Source organism: Gossypium arboreum, chromosome 3 (assembly GCF_025698485.1).
Source record: "Gossypium arboreum isolate Shixiya-1 chromosome 3, ASM2569848v2, whole genome shotgun sequence".
Lineage (NCBI taxonomy): Eukaryota > Viridiplantae > Streptophyta > Magnoliopsida > Malvales > Malvaceae > Gossypium > Gossypium arboreum.
This window is the reverse complement of record NC_069072.1, coordinates 134,282,492-134,299,284: the sequence shown is the minus strand read 5'-3', so window position 1 is coordinate 134,299,284 and position 16,793 is coordinate 134,282,492. Positions and strand designations below refer to the sequence as shown.

General features: G+C 34.3%; 6 protein-coding genes, 1 long non-coding RNA gene and 1 other non-coding gene across 8 annotated transcripts; 7 read left to right on the top strand and 1 right to left on the bottom strand.

Annotated features, from left to right (window-relative positions):
* Positions 1 to 237: 237 nt before the first annotated feature.
* Positions 238 to 2,330, top strand: LOC108475221 (uncharacterized; the record flags this gene model as incomplete). The annotated part of the gene is made up of 1 exon (XM_017777202.2): positions 238 to 2,330. A coding segment is annotated over exon 1 (1,926 nt), but the record flags the coding sequence as incomplete, so codon positions are not given.
* Positions 2,331 to 2,391: 61 nt separating this feature from the next.
* On the top strand, positions 2,392 to 3,248 carry LOC128290287 (uncharacterized). Its single transcript, XR_008279988.1, has 2 exons — positions 2,392 to 2,687; positions 2,914 to 3,248. It is a non-coding gene; the product is annotated as an uncharacterized LOC128290287 (long non-coding RNA).
* A 2,319-nt stretch (positions 3,249 to 5,567) lies between these two features.
* LOC108475222 (enoyl-CoA delta isomerase 2, peroxisomal-like) lies at positions 5,568 to 6,242 on the top strand. Its single transcript, XM_017777203.1, has one exon. It carries the CDS (start codon positions 5,568 to 5,570, stop codon positions 6,240 to 6,242), a length of 675 nt encoding a protein of 224 aa, XP_017632692.1.
* Positions 6,243 to 8,162: 1,920 nt separating this feature from the next.
* Positions 8,163 to 9,977, top strand: LOC108476052 (enoyl-CoA delta isomerase 2, peroxisomal-like). The gene has a single exon (XM_017778119.2). The coding sequence runs from the start codon at positions 8,600 to 8,602 to the stop codon at positions 9,317 to 9,319; it is 720 nt and encodes a 239-aa protein (XP_017633608.1). The 5' UTR covers positions 8,163 to 8,599; the 3' UTR covers positions 9,320 to 9,977.
* LOC128290907 (U11 spliceosomal RNA) lies at positions 9,352 to 9,478 on the bottom strand. The gene has a single exon (XR_008280685.1). It is a non-coding gene; the product is annotated as a U11 spliceosomal RNA (small nuclear RNA).
* LOC108476053 (uncharacterized) lies at positions 9,539 to 11,603 on the top strand. Its single transcript, XM_017778120.2, has 5 exons — positions 9,539 to 10,094; positions 10,705 to 10,819; positions 10,909 to 10,998; positions 11,089 to 11,187; positions 11,295 to 11,603. The coding sequence occupies exons 1-5, from the start codon at positions 10,027 to 10,029 to the stop codon at positions 11,394 to 11,396; spliced, it is 474 nt and encodes a 157-aa protein (XP_017633609.1). The 5' UTR covers positions 9,539 to 10,026; the 3' UTR covers positions 11,397 to 11,603.
* Positions 11,604 to 12,431: 828 nt separating this feature from the next.
* On the top strand, positions 12,432 to 14,252 carry LOC108476050 (1-aminocyclopropane-1-carboxylate oxidase homolog 1-like). The gene is made up of 3 exons (XM_017778117.2): positions 12,432 to 13,345; positions 13,422 to 13,743; positions 13,845 to 14,252. Exons 1-3 carry the CDS (start codon positions 12,804 to 12,806, stop codon positions 14,094 to 14,096), a joined length of 1,116 nt encoding a protein of 371 aa, XP_017633606.1. The 5' UTR covers positions 12,432 to 12,803; the 3' UTR covers positions 14,097 to 14,252.
* A 176-nt stretch (positions 14,253 to 14,428) lies between these two features.
* Positions 14,429 to 16,254, top strand: LOC108476051 (1-aminocyclopropane-1-carboxylate oxidase homolog 1-like). Its single transcript, XM_017778118.2, has 3 exons — positions 14,429 to 15,224; positions 15,333 to 15,654; positions 15,750 to 16,254. The coding sequence occupies exons 1-3, from the start codon at positions 14,707 to 14,709 to the stop codon at positions 16,005 to 16,007; spliced, it is 1,098 nt and encodes a 365-aa protein (XP_017633607.1). The 5' UTR covers positions 14,429 to 14,706; the 3' UTR covers positions 16,008 to 16,254.
* The last annotated feature ends 539 nt before the right edge of the window (positions 16,255 to 16,793 follow it).

The following is a 16,793-nucleotide window of genomic DNA, read 5'->3' as shown; positions in this document are numbered from 1 at the left end:
TTTACGTTTATAAAGAGATTGAGATATTAGTAAGAGTATTATATATGTTGTAAGTATAAGAGATCAGGTTCGATCTCAAGCAATTCTATTCCTTTCTTGGATTGGGATCATTATAAAAATGAAAACAGATAATTAATGAAGCTTTCAATTATTTGAAAATATAAGTGTAAAAACTAATATTTCAAAAATTAAAAGAAAAGTTTTGATAGGAAAAAAAAAAGTTTATAAAGAATTCCTTCTCTAAACAACTTCTTGTTAGCTTCAAAAATTGGCAAGAATAACTAGCACAAATAAAACTATAAAACCATAGATTAAACCTCCCCAAATGCATGATTTTGTTTCCTTAACCACATACTTCAAAAAATTAAAAACATTAGAAAAAAAAAAGTGAGAGAAAGGGAGAGATGGATATGGAGATTGGATCACAACACTTTGGGCACCAACATCCGGTGGAGTTCAAAGATGTGTTGAGTGATGAAACTAAAGAAGCTATTTGCTTAAGGTGCGGGGAGATGGTGTTCGGTTCAAGCTTTAGTTTCATGGAATGCGAGTTTTACCTCCACAAGAAATGTGCTGAGGCACCTTCGAAGATTGATCACCCTTTTCATCGTAATCACCCTCTGGTTCTCTTACCGAAGCCAAAATACAAGAGATGCTTTTGCAATTTTTGCGGCAAAACTTGTGAGAAGTCTGTTTATCATTGTTCTTGTAAATTAGACTTTCATATCAAATGTGCTTTATTTTCCCTTAACATGGCTGAAAAGAAACTTGAAGAGCTTAAACACATAACTGTCAAAGTTCCATTGCTCTTCACTGAAGATGATAATAAGGAACTTGAAAAGCTTTACTGTTTTATGTGTTGGGAGCCATTATTAGAATCTATGTACTTCTCTCTTGATTGTGGGTTCAACCTACATAAGAAATGTGTTGAATTGCCTCATGAAATCAAGTACCCTATTCACAAGAGGCATCCTTTGATTTTGCAGTTTAATGTTGATCATTTCTCTTGCAAAATATGTCTCCAAGAGCCATCTGGAATGGGAATTGTCTATTCTTGTTCACCTTGTAGATTTTCCGTTCATATCAAATGCGCAGAGTTTCCTCCTATACTCAATCTCCCATGCCACCGTAACCATCCTCTTTTTCTACCTGTCAAAAGGGGAGGCTCTTGCCACGCATGTAGAAAAAATCCTTCTTTTATGACATGCGAAGAAACCCAACAAAATAATTTTTATCATTGTTCATCTTGCAACTTCGGCCTTCATTTAGAGTGTGCTTCACCACCTCTCACCATTAAAGAAAAAATTCATGAGCACCCTTTCTCTTTGTTTTGGAGACAAGCCTCGTTCATTTGTGATGCATGTGGTCTTGAGGGAAACTTTGTTTCCTATATATGTTCTACATGCAACCTTTTAGTCCATAAAAAATGCATTTCCCTACCACCCATAATCAGAATCCCACGACATAAACACCCAATTTTTCACAAATATTTTCTTCAAGATCATCAATTTAAGGATTGTGATTGTAGAATTTGTGATGATAAGGTGAATATAAAGTATGGGAGTTACTCTTGCTTCAATTGCAAGTTTGTCGTCCATGTGAAATGTGCTTTAGAGAAAAAGGGTTGGTACAAGGAAGTTGAGCCAAAAGATATAGATGGGAAGTTGGCAATAGTTCCCAAAATGTCTGCTAACCCCATCGATTGTGTCATTGAGAAAAATGAAGACGGAGAAATGACAAAAATAAAACATTTCGGCCATGAACATAATCTAATATTAAGCAAAAACCTCATTGAGGGACATTGTGATGGGGCCAGTCTCATGGATAAATATTGTGATGGGTGTGTGCTACCCATCTCGAATCCATTTTATTATTGCTCACAATGTGATTTCCTTCTCCACAAATCTTGTGCTAAATCGCTTAAGCAGCAACAGTTGTGGTTTCATATATGTCAAAGGTTCCTCATCCTTCTTGTGGGCTACATATTCAGATGTGGCCTTTGTCAAAGTGAGTGCAACGGCTTTTCCTATATGTGCAAGAAATGTGATGTTCATTATTGCCTTTATTGTGCAACAAGGGACTACAGAATCAAGCATCAAGGGCATAAGCACCCACTTTTCTTTGATCGTAAACATGAAGGGCGGTGCGATGCTTGCAATGTTAAAGTACGTGGTCTCTACAAATGTAAGCAATGCTCTTTCAATTTACATATCAAATGTTTAAGACTACCACTCACAGCTTGGCACAAGTTTGACAAACATCAACTTGCACTCACTTACAAAGAGGGTAATGAGTACTCAGAATATCAGTTCTGTGACATTTGTGAAGAAAAAAGAGACCCAAGTCATTGTTTTTATCATTGTGCAACTTGTGATATTTCTGCTCATCCATATTGTGCTCTTGGAAAGTATCCATTTATCAAACCAGGAAGCATTTACAATGAATTAGAGGATCACCCACATCCTCTAACTTTTTTAAGGAAGATTTTTTCTGGTCCTAGATGCCACAAATGTGGTCAACCATGTCGAGATTTGGTTCTTGAATGTGCAGATTCTTCATGTGATTATATTGTGCATTGGGACTGTGTAAAGCCTGCTTACCTTCGTAGCAAAAAAACTGCACGTCATAAAACTGAAACATATGAAATCGTTCCAGAGACCACCGAGGGCTCGTCTTGCATAATCTTGGTACAATCCTTTGCTAATTTCTCATTCCAATATTTTTTGCTTTTCTAATTTAATATGATCCTTTCAAATACTTACGATTGAAAACTTTCCTATAACCTATTTTTCTCCTTTATTCCTTCCCTATAAAATATTGTTTTTTTTTAAAAAAAATTATGAAGTTCTTATCTATTTATCAAGCTCATGGACATTTCTATGTATTAATCTGATTTATTGGAAAATTGTACAGTGAAGAAGAAGAAGAAGGAGGAGGAGGAGAAGAAGAAGAAGGAGGAGGAGGAATATAATGTTTATTAAATGTCATAATTATTGCAATGCATATATTGTGTGTTCATTCGTGGATTCATACAATTTAACAATAATGCCTGTGGGGAAGTTGTTGCTGCCCCTTCCATGTTCTGTTGTAATTAACTTATTTTATTGTTTAGTCATCGAGTTGGGTCTTGTACAGGTTTCAATTAAGTTGAATTTGATTTTTTGAATCTAAAATATTTGACAAAATAAAAGTATTGATCGATTTGGATATTATGTTTCTCAATAGAATACTTTGAGATAATTTGATAAGTTTGAAAGTTTTTTATTTCTTGGTGAATAAAATGTTATTTTGTAGAGATAAATATCATATTTATTTAAGAGAATGTTTTAGAACTATTGAAAGATAGATTTATAAAAATTTTACTTGATAAATACTCAGGGATAATTAACAAGATAATTTTAACTATTAAATATAAGTTTAAATCCCATCAATATACTGTTGTTAATCACATTGGGGAGCCTACAAATAGACTATTGATTAACGCTATTCTTCTTTCGTGTGGGGTGTCTCTGACACGCCCTTGTGTTGGGATTTGTATAATTGGGGTCGATAGTTGCAATTAATTTTTTGTGTAAAAGTAAATTTAACTTAAGCCAATAGGTGATTTAGATAATTGGTGAATAAAATTATTTTTTAATCGAAACTCTGTAGATTTAAAATAAGAGAATCTAAATTACGTTAACAAATATCATTTGTCGATTCTCTCTTTTATTTTTTCGACTCAATTGTATTTTGAATTTATTTTGTAAACTCTCTTAATTTTATTTATATATTGTTCCATCAGAAGTTAAAAGGAAATTATTTTTTTAAACGCTTGTAAACTAAATTTTATTGTTCCACCAATAGTAGGTACATCAATGCTCAAAACGTAATTCAAACTAAAAGGTTTTTTTCAATGTCCATTCCTCACTTTTATGTCAATTGTCATGTTAGCAATCAATCAACTTATAAATAATTTTAAGATTATATTTATCTTTAATTAGTTTTAAAATTATTTATTAATTTACTGATGATATGTGATATGGAACCCCAATATTTATACTTCTATTTTGATTTTTGAATTACTTAAATTCCAGTATAAATGAAGAAAATTAAGATTCTCTTTGAACCTTAAAAAAATTAATACTTGGCTAAATTTTACTAATTCTCAATAAAAATTAAAATATGAAAAGTATAATGAGGTTTATACCTTTTATTAATTTAATTTTATTCATTTTATACCTTTTATTAATTTAATTTTATTCGTTTTTAACTAAATTTGACCATAACCTTTTTAAAAGATTTAAATTTAACCATTAATTTTTCAAAAAAGTTTAAATTTTTAAACAAAATTGACTAAAACGTTAAATTTGTAAACATGACAATAGTAATCTACATGTATTTCATGCTAATTATTATTTTTAAAATTTTAAATATTATATTTTTATAATTTTTAAAATATTTGTTAATGTAACATATAAAACAAATAGTACTATGTTAATATGAAGTACATGCGGATTATTGGGTTGTCAAGCCAACATTGTTCAAAAATTATTATTTTAATTAATATTTTATTAAAATAAAGCGTTTTAATTCTTTTAAAAGTTAATTATTAAATTTAATTAAAAAGAATAATAACAGAATTGAAAAAAGAGTTAAACGATGATTAAATTTATCTTTATGTCAATTCTATAGATAGACTTTGGGCATCGTTTCTCAATGCTTTTCAAAAATATTTTTGGAGTTAAAAGTGGTTCAAGTGCAAAAATAATACTACACAAATATCTTTTGAAGTCAAACGTGCTTTTAAACCCAAACGTATTTTTCTTTTTTTAACTTTTGAGTGAAATGACATTTTTAACCCTCATTTATAATTCAATGTATTTTATATAATATTTACAAATAATTAATATTAATTGCTTAAAATATTTAAAATTTATATTTTATATATCAAAATATTAATAATAAATTTCAATAATTTATTTTTATATTTTTACTAAAATATCATAATATTAATTAATTTAAATATTAATTAAACATATATTTTTACTTTACAATATTTGGTTTAAAATGAATATTTTATTTTTAAAATTATTTTTGACAGCAATACTAAATATTTAAATATTAAATCAAATTTTTCAAAAGTAATTTTTTGGCATCTTTTAAAAGCAACGAGAAGGTAGCCTTTAATTTAAATGAAAAATAAGGAAATGATCCTTCCTTTTTCCTCCAAGTAATTGACTTAATCACGACAGTAATTAATATATCTTGAAAATATCATGCTTATGTCTATTAATGAAAGCCAATCTAATTTATTATTTTCGTATTAAAAAATAAAAATAACATGAAATTACAATTTTATACTATCTAATAGTTGTTTAATTTTTATTAGCATAATTGAGTGATAGTTATGTGTTAAAATATTATTCTTATTTTTTAAGCCCCTATTTTTATTTTCTATTAACACGTGTCTGGTCCATATTGAATAAAATCTAATATAATCTAGATTTTCGAAAATGTGCCACAATCATATTTTTTTACCCTTAATCATATTGATTATAAGCTTACCATTTTTGTACCAATCCAAAATGTGCTCCTTAGAGAAACGTGGAAACCTTCTCATCCTCACCCTCACTGGCCAAAACGTCGAACACAGGCTCAACCCCGAGGTCTTGAGCTCCATCATCTCAGCACTTTCACAAGCCAAGGCTGCGTCAACCCGTGGTTCAGCTCTGGTCACTGTGTCGCATGGCAAGTTCTTCTGTAATGGCTTCGACCTAGATTGGGTCAATGCCACCGGTTCCAAACAAGAAGCCCAACAACGCTTCGATTACTTGCTCGACTGCCTCACGCAGCTCGTCCAAGCCTTCATCTCCCTCCCCATGCCAACTGTCGCCGCCGTCAATGGTCACGCTGCTGCTGCCGGCGTGGTAATCCCCCTCTGTCATGACTACGTGGTCATGAGACGTGGCAGAGGTGTGCTTTACGTGAACGATTTGGAAATGGGGCTTAAGATTCCTGAACTCTACATGGCATTTTTCAGGGCCAAAACTTCGGGGTGGGCGCTACGTGATTTGGTGTTGCGTGGGTTGAAGATAAAGGGAGAGAAGTTGCTGAAAATGGGGATAGTGGACGCCGTTTACGATGGCGAGGAAGGGGTTATAAATGCCGGAATGATTTGGCCAGAAGGAAATGGGATGGTGAAGTTTACGCTGAAATTAGAAAAGGGTTGTATTCTGAATTTTGTGGCATGCTGGGAATAGCTTCCATAGCGATTGGAACCCCAAAACTTTGATTAACATGTTAGTGCATAAAATTAACAAGGGAAGGAAGTGGTGGTTTGGAGGGCGGTTCACCTTTAGCCATATAGGTGAAGAGAGAGTGCCCCCAATGACCACATGATCAAATGCGATTACTAGTGTGGGCCAAAGCCTCTTGGCGTAGCCACTTCGTGACGGTGTGGAAGGCAAGTTCCTTAAGATTATTTCATCATATTCACTTTTAGAATTTCTTTTTTATATTTCGATTTGAATTTTTCTTGGAGTATTTTATGAAAAAATTAGTTTATATATTTGTTTGTGGAACTTTTAAATTTTACAAGTAGTTTTTAAAAGTAATGTTGATTAAATTTGATTGGATCAGATGAATTAAGAATTAATTGGGATATCAGTTTAAAAAGAGGTTTTGAACTGGTTGATGTGAAAATATGTATGAACCGATTAACCTGGATAAAAAATTAGTTGAATCTGTTGAATTGGATTCTTTTATTTTTTTAATTTTTAATCAGACTGGTTAAACTAGTCAAACTCGTTGAACCGATAAATTGGTAGCCTAATCGATTAGACCACTAATCCAATTTTAAAAATATTTGTTGAAAAAGCTATACATGACCAAAAAGTATAGTAAAGAAAAATAAAACCCATATTTTAAAAAATTGGGAAACATGTCATCTTTTTAATATTACTCTCGGAGTCTAAAAAATTTATTAATCGTATATAAAATAATTATTCATATTTAATTTAGGTGAGTATTTAGCATACTGGTCGTGCAGTTTTTTAATTCCACAAACAAATCTAGGATGATGCGAAGTATCATTTTTAATTATTTTATATTTATTTTATTTTTTATGCAATATTGGAGTAGTGGAAGGAGAATAACCTCGATTTAAACACATGCTAAACATGTGTTTGATAAAAATTTTAACCTCGCTCCATACAAATCAAAATATTATTATTACAATTTCAAAACAAATGACACTAATTTAAACTCGCATCTAGAGATTTTTTTTTACTCTAGTAATAATGTATAAGATAATAATCCTTTATTTAATTTTAATGAAACTTATAAATATTTGATTTTAGATGATGTTATTATTACTATTATTTTAGATTTAAGTTATATCATTTTGTTTTGAATTTGCTTTACAAATTTTCATAATTGAGATTCATCACAATTTGATAATTTGATTTACACCATTATTGAACCTATATTAACTTCAAATGGTTACTAGCATAGGTTTTCTCTTTTCAATGAGAAATTTTCATTTATATATAAATAATTATAATAAAAGAAAATGAGTAACAAGGACATCCCCATAAAGTGTTGTAATCTTATCTGAATTGTTGTCCAAAATTTATTATTAATATTATAGATTATTTTGCATCGTGAATCTAAATATTATGATGGGTATAAATATTTGAAAGTACATTTGTTGTTCTAAAAAATCTTATATTAATAACATCACTTTTGTATAGCATAAAAATAAGGTTGAAATGTATTAATATATTGCATACTTTATAACTTCATTGATAGGCGAAATTGAGGCGATTCATACTTTGAAGAGTATATAAAATAGATTCGATAATCTGAATAATACAACTTCAAATTCAAAACTCGATCAAGGACCAACAGAGGCGATAATAAGGGGTATATGTTAAATATAAAACAAGGAATAATCAAATACAATAGAATTGTATTGTATATGATGTTTATTTTATTTTCTTATTATCTTTTATTAATAATTGTATTATCGACTACTTTCTTAACCTAATATAAATTTTTTTATTGTACTGATAATTTGTACGGTAATTAATTTTTTAAAAATATATAAATTATGTAACCATATGTAATTGTAATTACAATTTGTATTATCAAACATGGTATAAGGAATTTTTTCACCAAACCCGTATAGAGAATTATAACTCTTTATAATTATAAAAGAGTGTAAATATAATTACTAGTCTAACAATTACACTTTTATCTAATTAATCGGTAATATCCAAAGACCCTAAAAGGATAAAATTACATTTAAAATAAAGTCAAACATTAGCTAATGGTTGACTATTTTGTAAAAAACAATAAATAACGAAAATGTAATTTAATAAAAGTTCAGTGATTATTTGTGTAATTTTATGTTTTTAAAGGACACAAAACTCGAGAATTTTAAAGTCAAACATGTTACTTCCGAGCACCCAACTTTAATTATGTTGAAGATCAGGCTAGATCTTCAATAGAATAGTCTTACAAGCCTTTTAATCTTGGATTTAATTTGGATCAGTTCATCATTTGTTGCAATTAGCGCCAGCTTTTGTAGCTTTACAATTTTAAGTGCCAATCCAGCATGTGTTCCTTAGAAAAACGTGGAAACCTTTTCATACTCATCCTCACCGGCCAAAACGGCGAGCACCGGCTCAACCCCAACCTGTTCAGCTCCATCATTTCAGCACTTTCACGAGCCAAGACTGAGTCAACCCGTGGTTCAGCTCTCGTCACTGTGTCGCATGGCAAGTTCTTCTGCAATGGCTTCGACCTCGATTGGGTCAACGCTGCAGGATCCGATGAAGAAACCCAACAACGCTTCAACCTTTTACTCGACTACCTCAAGCAGCTCGTCCTAGCCTTCATCTCCCTCCCCATGCCCACCATCGCCGCCGTCAATGGTCACGCAGCCGCTGGCGGCGTAGTGCTCGCCCTTTGTCATGACTACGTGCTCATGAGACGTCATAGAAGTGTACTCTACATGATTGATTTGGATTTAGGGATCAAGATCCCTGAGCCCTTCATGGCTTTGTTTAGGGCAAAAATTTGGGGCTCGGCTCGGCGCGATCTATTACTGCGCGGGTTGAAGATAAAAGGAGAAGAAGCACTGAAAATGGGTATAGTGGAAGCCGTTTACGACGGCGAGGAAGAAGTTACAAATTCCGGGATAGAAATGGCCGACGATTTGGCCAAAAGGAATTGGCATGGTGAATTTTATGTTGAAATTAGGAAAGGATTGTATTCTGAACTTTGCGACATACTGGGAATCGCTTCCAAAGCTATTGCAACTCCTAAACTTTGATCCACATAGTCGAAATGATTTAAGAATAAAAATGGAGGGTCGGCCGAGCGAGCCAACCCTATTGGTTTCCACAAATTTTGTCGGCCATATGTCTTGATAGCCATACAGCACCCACCAGACGAGGGTGGGCGTGGCATATTTAGCCAACCGACCCTTTTAAGTTTACCACTTGGGTTTCTATGCTTATATATAGACGACCTCTTTCGTGCCCCATAGGATCTCCACTCAATGTGGGATACACATTGTAATACTATATAGTGTGCTACACAAATTTGTATTGTTTGAATGCAACAAGCATGGATGGACAAGCTGCTTCAAACAAAAGCAAGCCCATCGACCATGCTATTCCATTTGCCAGGCATTGATATGACACATTTCAATCCTTTGTATTTGCCATCACTCCCATTTGTGAATCTATCTTCATACCCAAATTCTATATTTTATTAGTTTAAAGTCTTTGCTATATTTCTTAACCCGAAAACCCGAGTCAACAGCAATCAGAATAGGATAGATCCGAATCCAAAAAACCTGTCAAAACCCGATCCCGAACCAATCCGTCCAATTTAGTCATTTCCTGATTGACCACGGCGCTTTGTATCTCTCAAGTCTTGTCTCGTTTTCAGACAGTAGTTTCTTTTGTTCCTCAAAACCACCCCCCTTTTTTTCGATTGTTTTTCGTTGAATTTGAAGGTTTTTAATCGAAAAAAATGGGGTTTGTTTCTTTCGTGGGAAGAGTTCTTTTCGCTTCAGTATTTCTCCTCTCTGCTTGGCAAGAGTAAGCTTCATTTCAGATCTACACTTCCTTTGCTTTTTGTGTTTTCTAACGAGTACTGTTTGGTTCTCGAGAAAAAGAAACAGAGGGGTAGTTTGGATTTTAATTGAGATTTGAAACTCAGAGCTGTTTAATTAATGATATGATCTTTTTTTTTTTGAAAAGATTGGTGATTGTAAGGGTTTTATGTTAATAGATGTTTTTTATAGTAAAGTTGCTAGCTTTGTTGGTAAAAAAAATAGTGCTAATTAAGGTGTCATTAAGGGTAATTTTGTTTATACAAAAAGGTTGAAATTCGTGTTAGATTGCTTAGATGTTTAAGGGTTTTAGGGTTTAGGGGGTGCTGAATGATGTTCTATAAGATATTAAATTTGAAGTTTTAGATCTTATAATTACGTTAAATTTAGCTCAAAGTGGGTTGCTCCATATTCATCCAAATCAAAGAGAGTGTTAGGAGTACGCGCCACAGCATTTAAGCTCAAGTGGTTGGTCCGTGATGTTTCGCTTGAAGCTGTGCTGTAAGGCATGCTTAGGCATCGTGCTAAACCGCAAAAGTGCCTCGAGCCGTTTTATTATGTGTTTCTACTCTTACATTATGTGTTCATGTGTATAGGTTCAATGAATTTGATGTTGATGGAGGGCCAGCAGCAAAGGCATTGAAGCCGAAATTCAATGTCTTCTCAAAGACTGTGACATCTCATACAGGGGTGCAAGTGCCGGAATTCGATGTAAGATTAGCTTTATTTCGCCATCGAGATAAATGCATTTATATATCATGTTTTTACTTATGTCATATTCATGGAGCTGTTATTTACAGATTAAGTATCTAGTTGCTGCTGCTGTGGCCTTTAAAGGTGTTGGGGGTATCTTATTTACATTCGACAGCAGTATCGGAGCTTATCTTCTGGTTTGTTTTATGAACTTCTGTATTATTCCGAGTTAATAGTTCAATTATCAGCTAAGTCAACTGATGTATTACACTATTCTAATCATGTAGGTTCTGCATCAGCTTATCGTTACTCCCATATTGTACGACTTCTACAACTATGACACAGAAAAGAAGGAATTCGGTATACTTTTCACAAAATTCACACAGGTTAGTACATGATAGCATTTATTTTGCATTGATAGATGTTTTGTCTCTTCCTTCCAACTGTACATGTCTTGTTCCGATGTATTTTTCTAACTAATTTTCGTTCTCAGAACTTGGCTCTGTTAGGGGCCTTATTCTTCTTTATTGGCATGAAGAACTCGATGCCTAGGAGACAACACAAGAAAAAGGCTCCAAAAACAAAAACATTTTGAAGAGGAACATCTAGGATTTTTGTTCGATATCCGTCTACTTCAGTGAATCCATATCTATCTTTATTTATGCTTTGTATCATGGCTTTGTTTCTTAAAGACTAGGGAAAAGGGGCATATATTACTCGGAATGGCTTGATATTATTAATTACGAAGTTAAGCTCGTTGTTATTTAATTTTCAGAAAGGGTTTGATAATATTACTTTTAAATCTGTTGCATCTTTTGGTTTTAATTGAATGCATTGTGCTAGTCATCTTCATAGGACATTTTGTTTTTTAATGCTAGATAAAGCCCTGAATCACTTGCCATGGATTCAGCTGAGAATCTAGAACACGAAAATGGTTCTCTGTTGCGGTTTAAGATCTAGGATCTTTATCACATCTGATGTTCCGGTAAGATGCGAGAAAAGTTTCGGTCAATTTAGGTGTGTTTTGGTGCAGCCACTGTCTTTCCAAATGCACCCTTAGTGTGAACATTTAAAGTAGTGAATAGTCTTGGACTTTTTGTTCCTCAGCTCGCAAGGTAAGACACCCGTGACCTAAAGATCTTGCAAGCGCAAGGCCTTACAAGCTCGAACCGAGGAAACTACATGCCTAACACGGGCAAGCACATTACACATCCATTCTTCAAACATAATAATGTGGGACAAGACTTTAGTAGGTCATATAAATTTTTGGAAGTCCGAAACCAATATATATGGGCAACACGGGACGTTTCTTCTCCTCTCATTCTAGTTCACTTTCCATCCATTGGGTGTGAACTGTGAAGAGCTAACGCCCTATCGTATTTCTTATATCAACAATGGTTATTTTGAGGTGAATGTTACTTGTCTTGGGGCATCGTTAACTATTTTTATTTTCTAAAAAAGGAGAAAAGATTAATCATTACTCAACCTTGAACAACAAGGTGGCTATGTTCTTGATGGTGCCAGCTTTTTTAATTTCTAAAAGGTGAAATGGATTTTTCTTAAGTGGAATTTAAAGTCCGTTGTGAGATCATTTGAGTAAAACTATTTAAAGCATAGAATGGGGAGCCTTTTCTACTCACGAAAAGAAGAGCCGTCTGAATTAAAAAAGATTATCTTTGGGTTCAAAACGTCAATTTTGTTTTCTCTTCCGCTACGTATCCTTGAAATTTATGTCACGATATGGAAAGCATAACACAGCACTACAAACCATAGGAATGTCATTTTATAACATGCCATATGAGTCTTTGTTAGTATCTAAAAAGCAGGATTCAATCTTTGTAGATATCTTTCTTTCAATCTGCACTCACTGATCGTCATCTCTATTTTTGTTGTTATCTTTGTTTTCCTCCCTCTATTTAGTGCTAATCCTTTATTTGACTTTCACCAAGAGTTTTTTTTCTTCTCTCTGCAAAGAGGTTACCTTCAAAAACAAAAAACAAAAATGGTGGCAGTCGATGCTGGTGAAGTTCAGACACAATTCGAGCTTAAATACGATCGAGCTAGCGAAATCAAGGCTTTCGACGAGACGAAAACCGGCGTCAAAGGGCTCGTAGATTCCGGGATTTCGGAGGTTCCCCGAATATTCCACCAGCCACTGGATATCGTCGGGGAAAGCTATGTTCCAAGTGCCACCCAGTTTAGCATCCCTGTTATAGATCTTCAAGGAGTAAAGGAGGATCCCAGTACTCACACGGAGATTGTTAAACAAGTACTTAATGCATCACAAGAATGGGGCTTTTTCCAAATCATTAACCATGGAATTCCACTGAGTGTTCTGGAGGAGATGAAGGTTCGTGTACGTCGATTTTACGAGCTAGATAATGAGCTCAAAAAACAGTTCTACACTCGCGATACTTCAAAAAAAGTGGTCTATAATTGCAATTTCGATCTCCATACTGCCCCAGCAGCTAACTGGAGAGACACTGTTTATTTTGACATTGCTCCTGATCCTCCTAAGCCTGAAGAATTGCCTGAACCATTCAGGTATTTACATATATCTACACATATATAAACCCTGCAATGGTGAACTGTTACTCACCTGTGTGAATTTGGTATATAGGGATATGATGGTGGAGTACACGGACCGGATGATGAATTTGGGTCGTTTGCTGTTTGAGTTAATTTCAGAAGCTCTGGGGTTGAACCCTGATCATCTGGTGAAGATAGATTGTGCAAAGGGTCTCGGTCATCTCTGCCACTACTATCCGGCATGTCCGCAACCGGAGTTGACAATTGGGACAAGCAAGCACACCGACAGTTGCTTCCTCACTGTGCTTCTACAAGACCATATTGGTGGTCTCCAAGTTCTTTATGGAAATCAATGGATTGATGTACCACCAGTCCCTGAGGCTTTAGTAGTTAACATTGGAGATCTTTTACAGGCAAGTCCTGTGCAAACAAGTGCTTTAAACAATCAATTATCAACAATTAACAATTAGATTCAAAACTATGTGAAGATTTATTTTCGTGTTCTTTGTTACAGCTTATATCAAATGACAGACTTGTAAGTGTCGAGCATAGGGTGCTCGCGAATTCGATTGGACCTAGAGTATCGGTGGCGAGCTTTTTCATCACGTATTTTAATCCGAACCCGAGATTGTATGCACCTATTAAGGATTTGTTATCCGAAGATAATCCTCCAAAATACAGGGAAACTACTGTGGTAGAGTACATGAGTCACTTCCAACAGAAAGGCCTTGATGGAAAGTCTGCACTGCTGCATTTCAAGATATGAACCAATTCCCTCAAACACCAATAAAATGAAGCATTGGTCTTTCCATGTATAACTAGAATTCGAAATGTATGCGTGTATGTATGTATGTATGTATTCTTTGTAAACAAAAGTATTGTTGACTATTGAATATGCCGTTTGCTGCTATGGCCATTGAAACTTTTGTTCCAGGAATTTCTTCTCATAAAAATGGCTGCTTCCGATTTTAGCTTTTACCGTACGTCACTATTTATTGTAATTAACGAGAGTAACATCCATTACATATGCATCGCGATAAACATGATACCTCCAACCGCAATCTAAATATGATGCTGAGAAATGTGAACATGATTTCTACAGGGATAGAACTTTGAGGTGGAAACTGGTGCCAAGTTGCACCACAAGGTTACAAAAAAAATAAGGTCAAAAAGAGACGGCTATTAATATCAATGGCGGTGTGGCATTAAACAATGCTCTTCATGGGGTCACTGAAGATAATGGCGTTGATATTTATCATAAAAAAACAAAATTTAGTCAACACTTCATAATCTAAAAAAGGGGTAAAAAATATTTCCATTACAGAAAACAAGAACAATCTCCTTCCTAGTTCCTCCTCTTTCTTGTCTAACAAGAAATGGTGACAGTGAACACACCTGAGTATGATAGAACAAGCGAACTGAAAGCTTTTGATGACACAAAAGCTGGAGTTAAAGGCCTTGCCGATGGTGGAATCACGAAGGTCCCTCGAATATTTCATCAACCGCCTGAAAAACTCCACAAATTCCCAGTTTCAAACGATTCCCAGTTCAGTATTCCGGTCATAGACCTTGAAGGAGTGAACAATGATCCGATTACTCGAAAGGAAGTGGTGGATAAAGTTGGAAATGCATCAAGGAAATGGGGTTTTTTCCAAGTAATCAATCATGGGATTCCAGTTAGTGTCATGGAGGAGATGAAGGATGGTGTTAGGAGGTTTCATGGGCAAGATGTTGAAGTGAAAAAGCAATATTATACTCGTGATTTTACGAAACCAGTGGTTTATAACAGCAATTTCGATTTGTATACAAGTTTAGCAGTCAATTGGAGAGATACATTTTTCAGCCGTATGGCTCCTGATCCTCCAAAAATGGAAGACTTGCCACCAGTTTGCAGGTATGGTTCAACATCTATTCATTTGCTTAGTTTGCATAAATGGCCTGTACTGTGATGAATAGCATCTGTTATGTCTGCAATCACCATAATGAGGTAATTCATTTGCAGGGATATAATGGTGAATTACTCGAAACAAGTGATGAATTTGGGTAATTTACTGCTGGAATTGCTGTCCCAAGCTCTTGGGTTGAAACCTGACCACTTGAAAGACATGGACTGTGGCAGGGGCCTTCTTATGCTATGCCACTATTATCCAGGGTGTCCTAAGCCAGAATTGGCTTTGGGAACAAGTAAGCATGCAGACAATGATTTCTTCACTGTGCTGCTTCAAGATCATATTGGTGGTCTCCAAGTACTCCATGAAGACAAATGGATTGATGTGCCTTGTTCTCCTGGGGCTTTAGTGATTAACATTGGTGATCTTTTACAGGTTAATCCGTTGTCACCCCGACTCTTTATTTTCCTTAAAGCACTCATGTCTTGAAAGCTAGTGAATATTTGGGAATTTTCAACTTATTTTTTCAGCTTATTTCGAACGATGCTTTCGTCAGCGTGGAGCATAGAGTGCTGGCAAACTCGGACGGACCAAGAGTTTCAGTGGCATGTTTTTTCAGCACTTCACTCAAGTCGGACCCGGTACTGTACGGACCTATCAAGGAACTGTTATCAGAAGGGAATCCACCAAAATACAGGGAAACCACAGTGAGAGATTATGTTATATACTCCAATGGAAGAGGGCTTGATGTTGATGGTACTTCTCCCTTGCTGCATTTCAGGTTATGACCCCATGATATGAAATATCAGCTTAAGAATGAATAATTTGGTAGATTTCTTATGATTGAACTGTGTATTGGGCATATCTGGTTGGATCTATGATTTAGAATTTATGATGTTATCATAATCAATTGTGATAAATATTGTTATCAGTTTGTAATCACTATTTAAACTCACAATCTGCCACTATATTGGAAGTAGCATGCATAACATGACATCCTCCTAATAAAATATATCGGTAGCATAATTTTTAAAAGGGTAAATGTATCATTTTGTACCTGAGTTTGACTTCAAGATTCATTTTGATACTTGAGATTTTTTTCAGTGTAGTAGTTGAGTTTGGCTACAAGGTTCGATTTGGTGCCCTGATGAATGTTTGATACTTGTACTCTAATAGAAACACATAGATATTTAAAACTGGGACAAAGAAAACCCAGCTTGTAACAGCTTAATTTTCAGTGGTATCGGGAATAGAGATTTGAGATCACTAAATCTGACGGGTGAGTTGAAAATTTAATAAATTAATACCTATGAGTCAAATGTGAATATAAAAGCATTTTTTAATTAGTGAATTTGGTGATTTAAAAGAATTAATTAGGTAAATTGGGTCGAGAATGAGGTATCGAGACCTCAACTTCATAAATCGAGCCATAAATATTTTTAGAAATATTTATGGAGTGTTGGTGAGGTAGTAATAAAATTTAGTCAGAAAATTTTGACGTTTGGGTGGTTAATTAAATAAAAAGGACTAAATTGAAAAAGGTGTAAAAGTTGCTAAAAGGATTAAATAGCTCA

What these genes read in the sequence shown, in the direction of transcription:
- LOC108475222 (XM_017777203.1), top strand. Translation starts at nt 5,568, where the DNA reads ATGTGCTCCTTAGAGAAACGTGGAAACCTTCTCATCCTCACCCTCACT.
- LOC108476052 (XM_017778119.2), top strand. Translation starts at nt 8,600, where the DNA reads ATGTGTTCCTTAGAAAAACGTGGAAACCTTTTCATACTCATCCTCACC.
- LOC108476053 (XM_017778120.2), top strand. Translation starts at nt 10,027, where the DNA reads ATGGGGTTTGTTTCTTTCGTGGGAAGAGTTCTTTTCGCTTCAGTATTT. An exon ending in CTCCTCTCTGCTTGGCAAGA is followed by an intron (nt 10,095 to 10,704) that starts GTAAGCTTCATT and finishes TCATGTGTATAG; the next exon opens with GTTCAATGAATTTGATGTTG. An exon ending in TTTTCACAAAATTCACACAG is followed by an intron (nt 11,188 to 11,294) that starts GTTAGTACATGA and finishes TTTCGTTCTCAG; the next exon opens with AACTTGGCTCTGTTAGGGGC.
- LOC108476050 (XM_017778117.2), top strand. Translation starts at nt 12,804, where the DNA reads ATGGTGGCAGTCGATGCTGGTGAAGTTCAGACACAATTCGAGCTTAAA. An exon ending in GAATTGCCTGAACCATTCAG is followed by an intron (nt 13,346 to 13,421) that starts GTATTTACATAT and finishes TTTGGTATATAG; the next exon opens with GGATATGATGGTGGAGTACA. An exon ending in ACATTGGAGATCTTTTACAG is followed by an intron (nt 13,744 to 13,844) that starts GCAAGTCCTGTG and finishes TCTTTGTTACAG; the next exon opens with CTTATATCAAATGACAGACT.
- LOC108476051 (XM_017778118.2), top strand. Translation starts at nt 14,707, where the DNA reads ATGGTGACAGTGAACACACCTGAGTATGATAGAACAAGCGAACTGAAA. An exon ending in GACTTGCCACCAGTTTGCAG is followed by an intron (nt 15,225 to 15,332) that starts GTATGGTTCAAC and finishes ATTCATTTGCAG; the next exon opens with GGATATAATGGTGAATTACT. An exon ending in ACATTGGTGATCTTTTACAG is followed by an intron (nt 15,655 to 15,749) that starts GTTAATCCGTTG and finishes TTATTTTTTCAG; the next exon opens with CTTATTTCGAACGATGCTTT.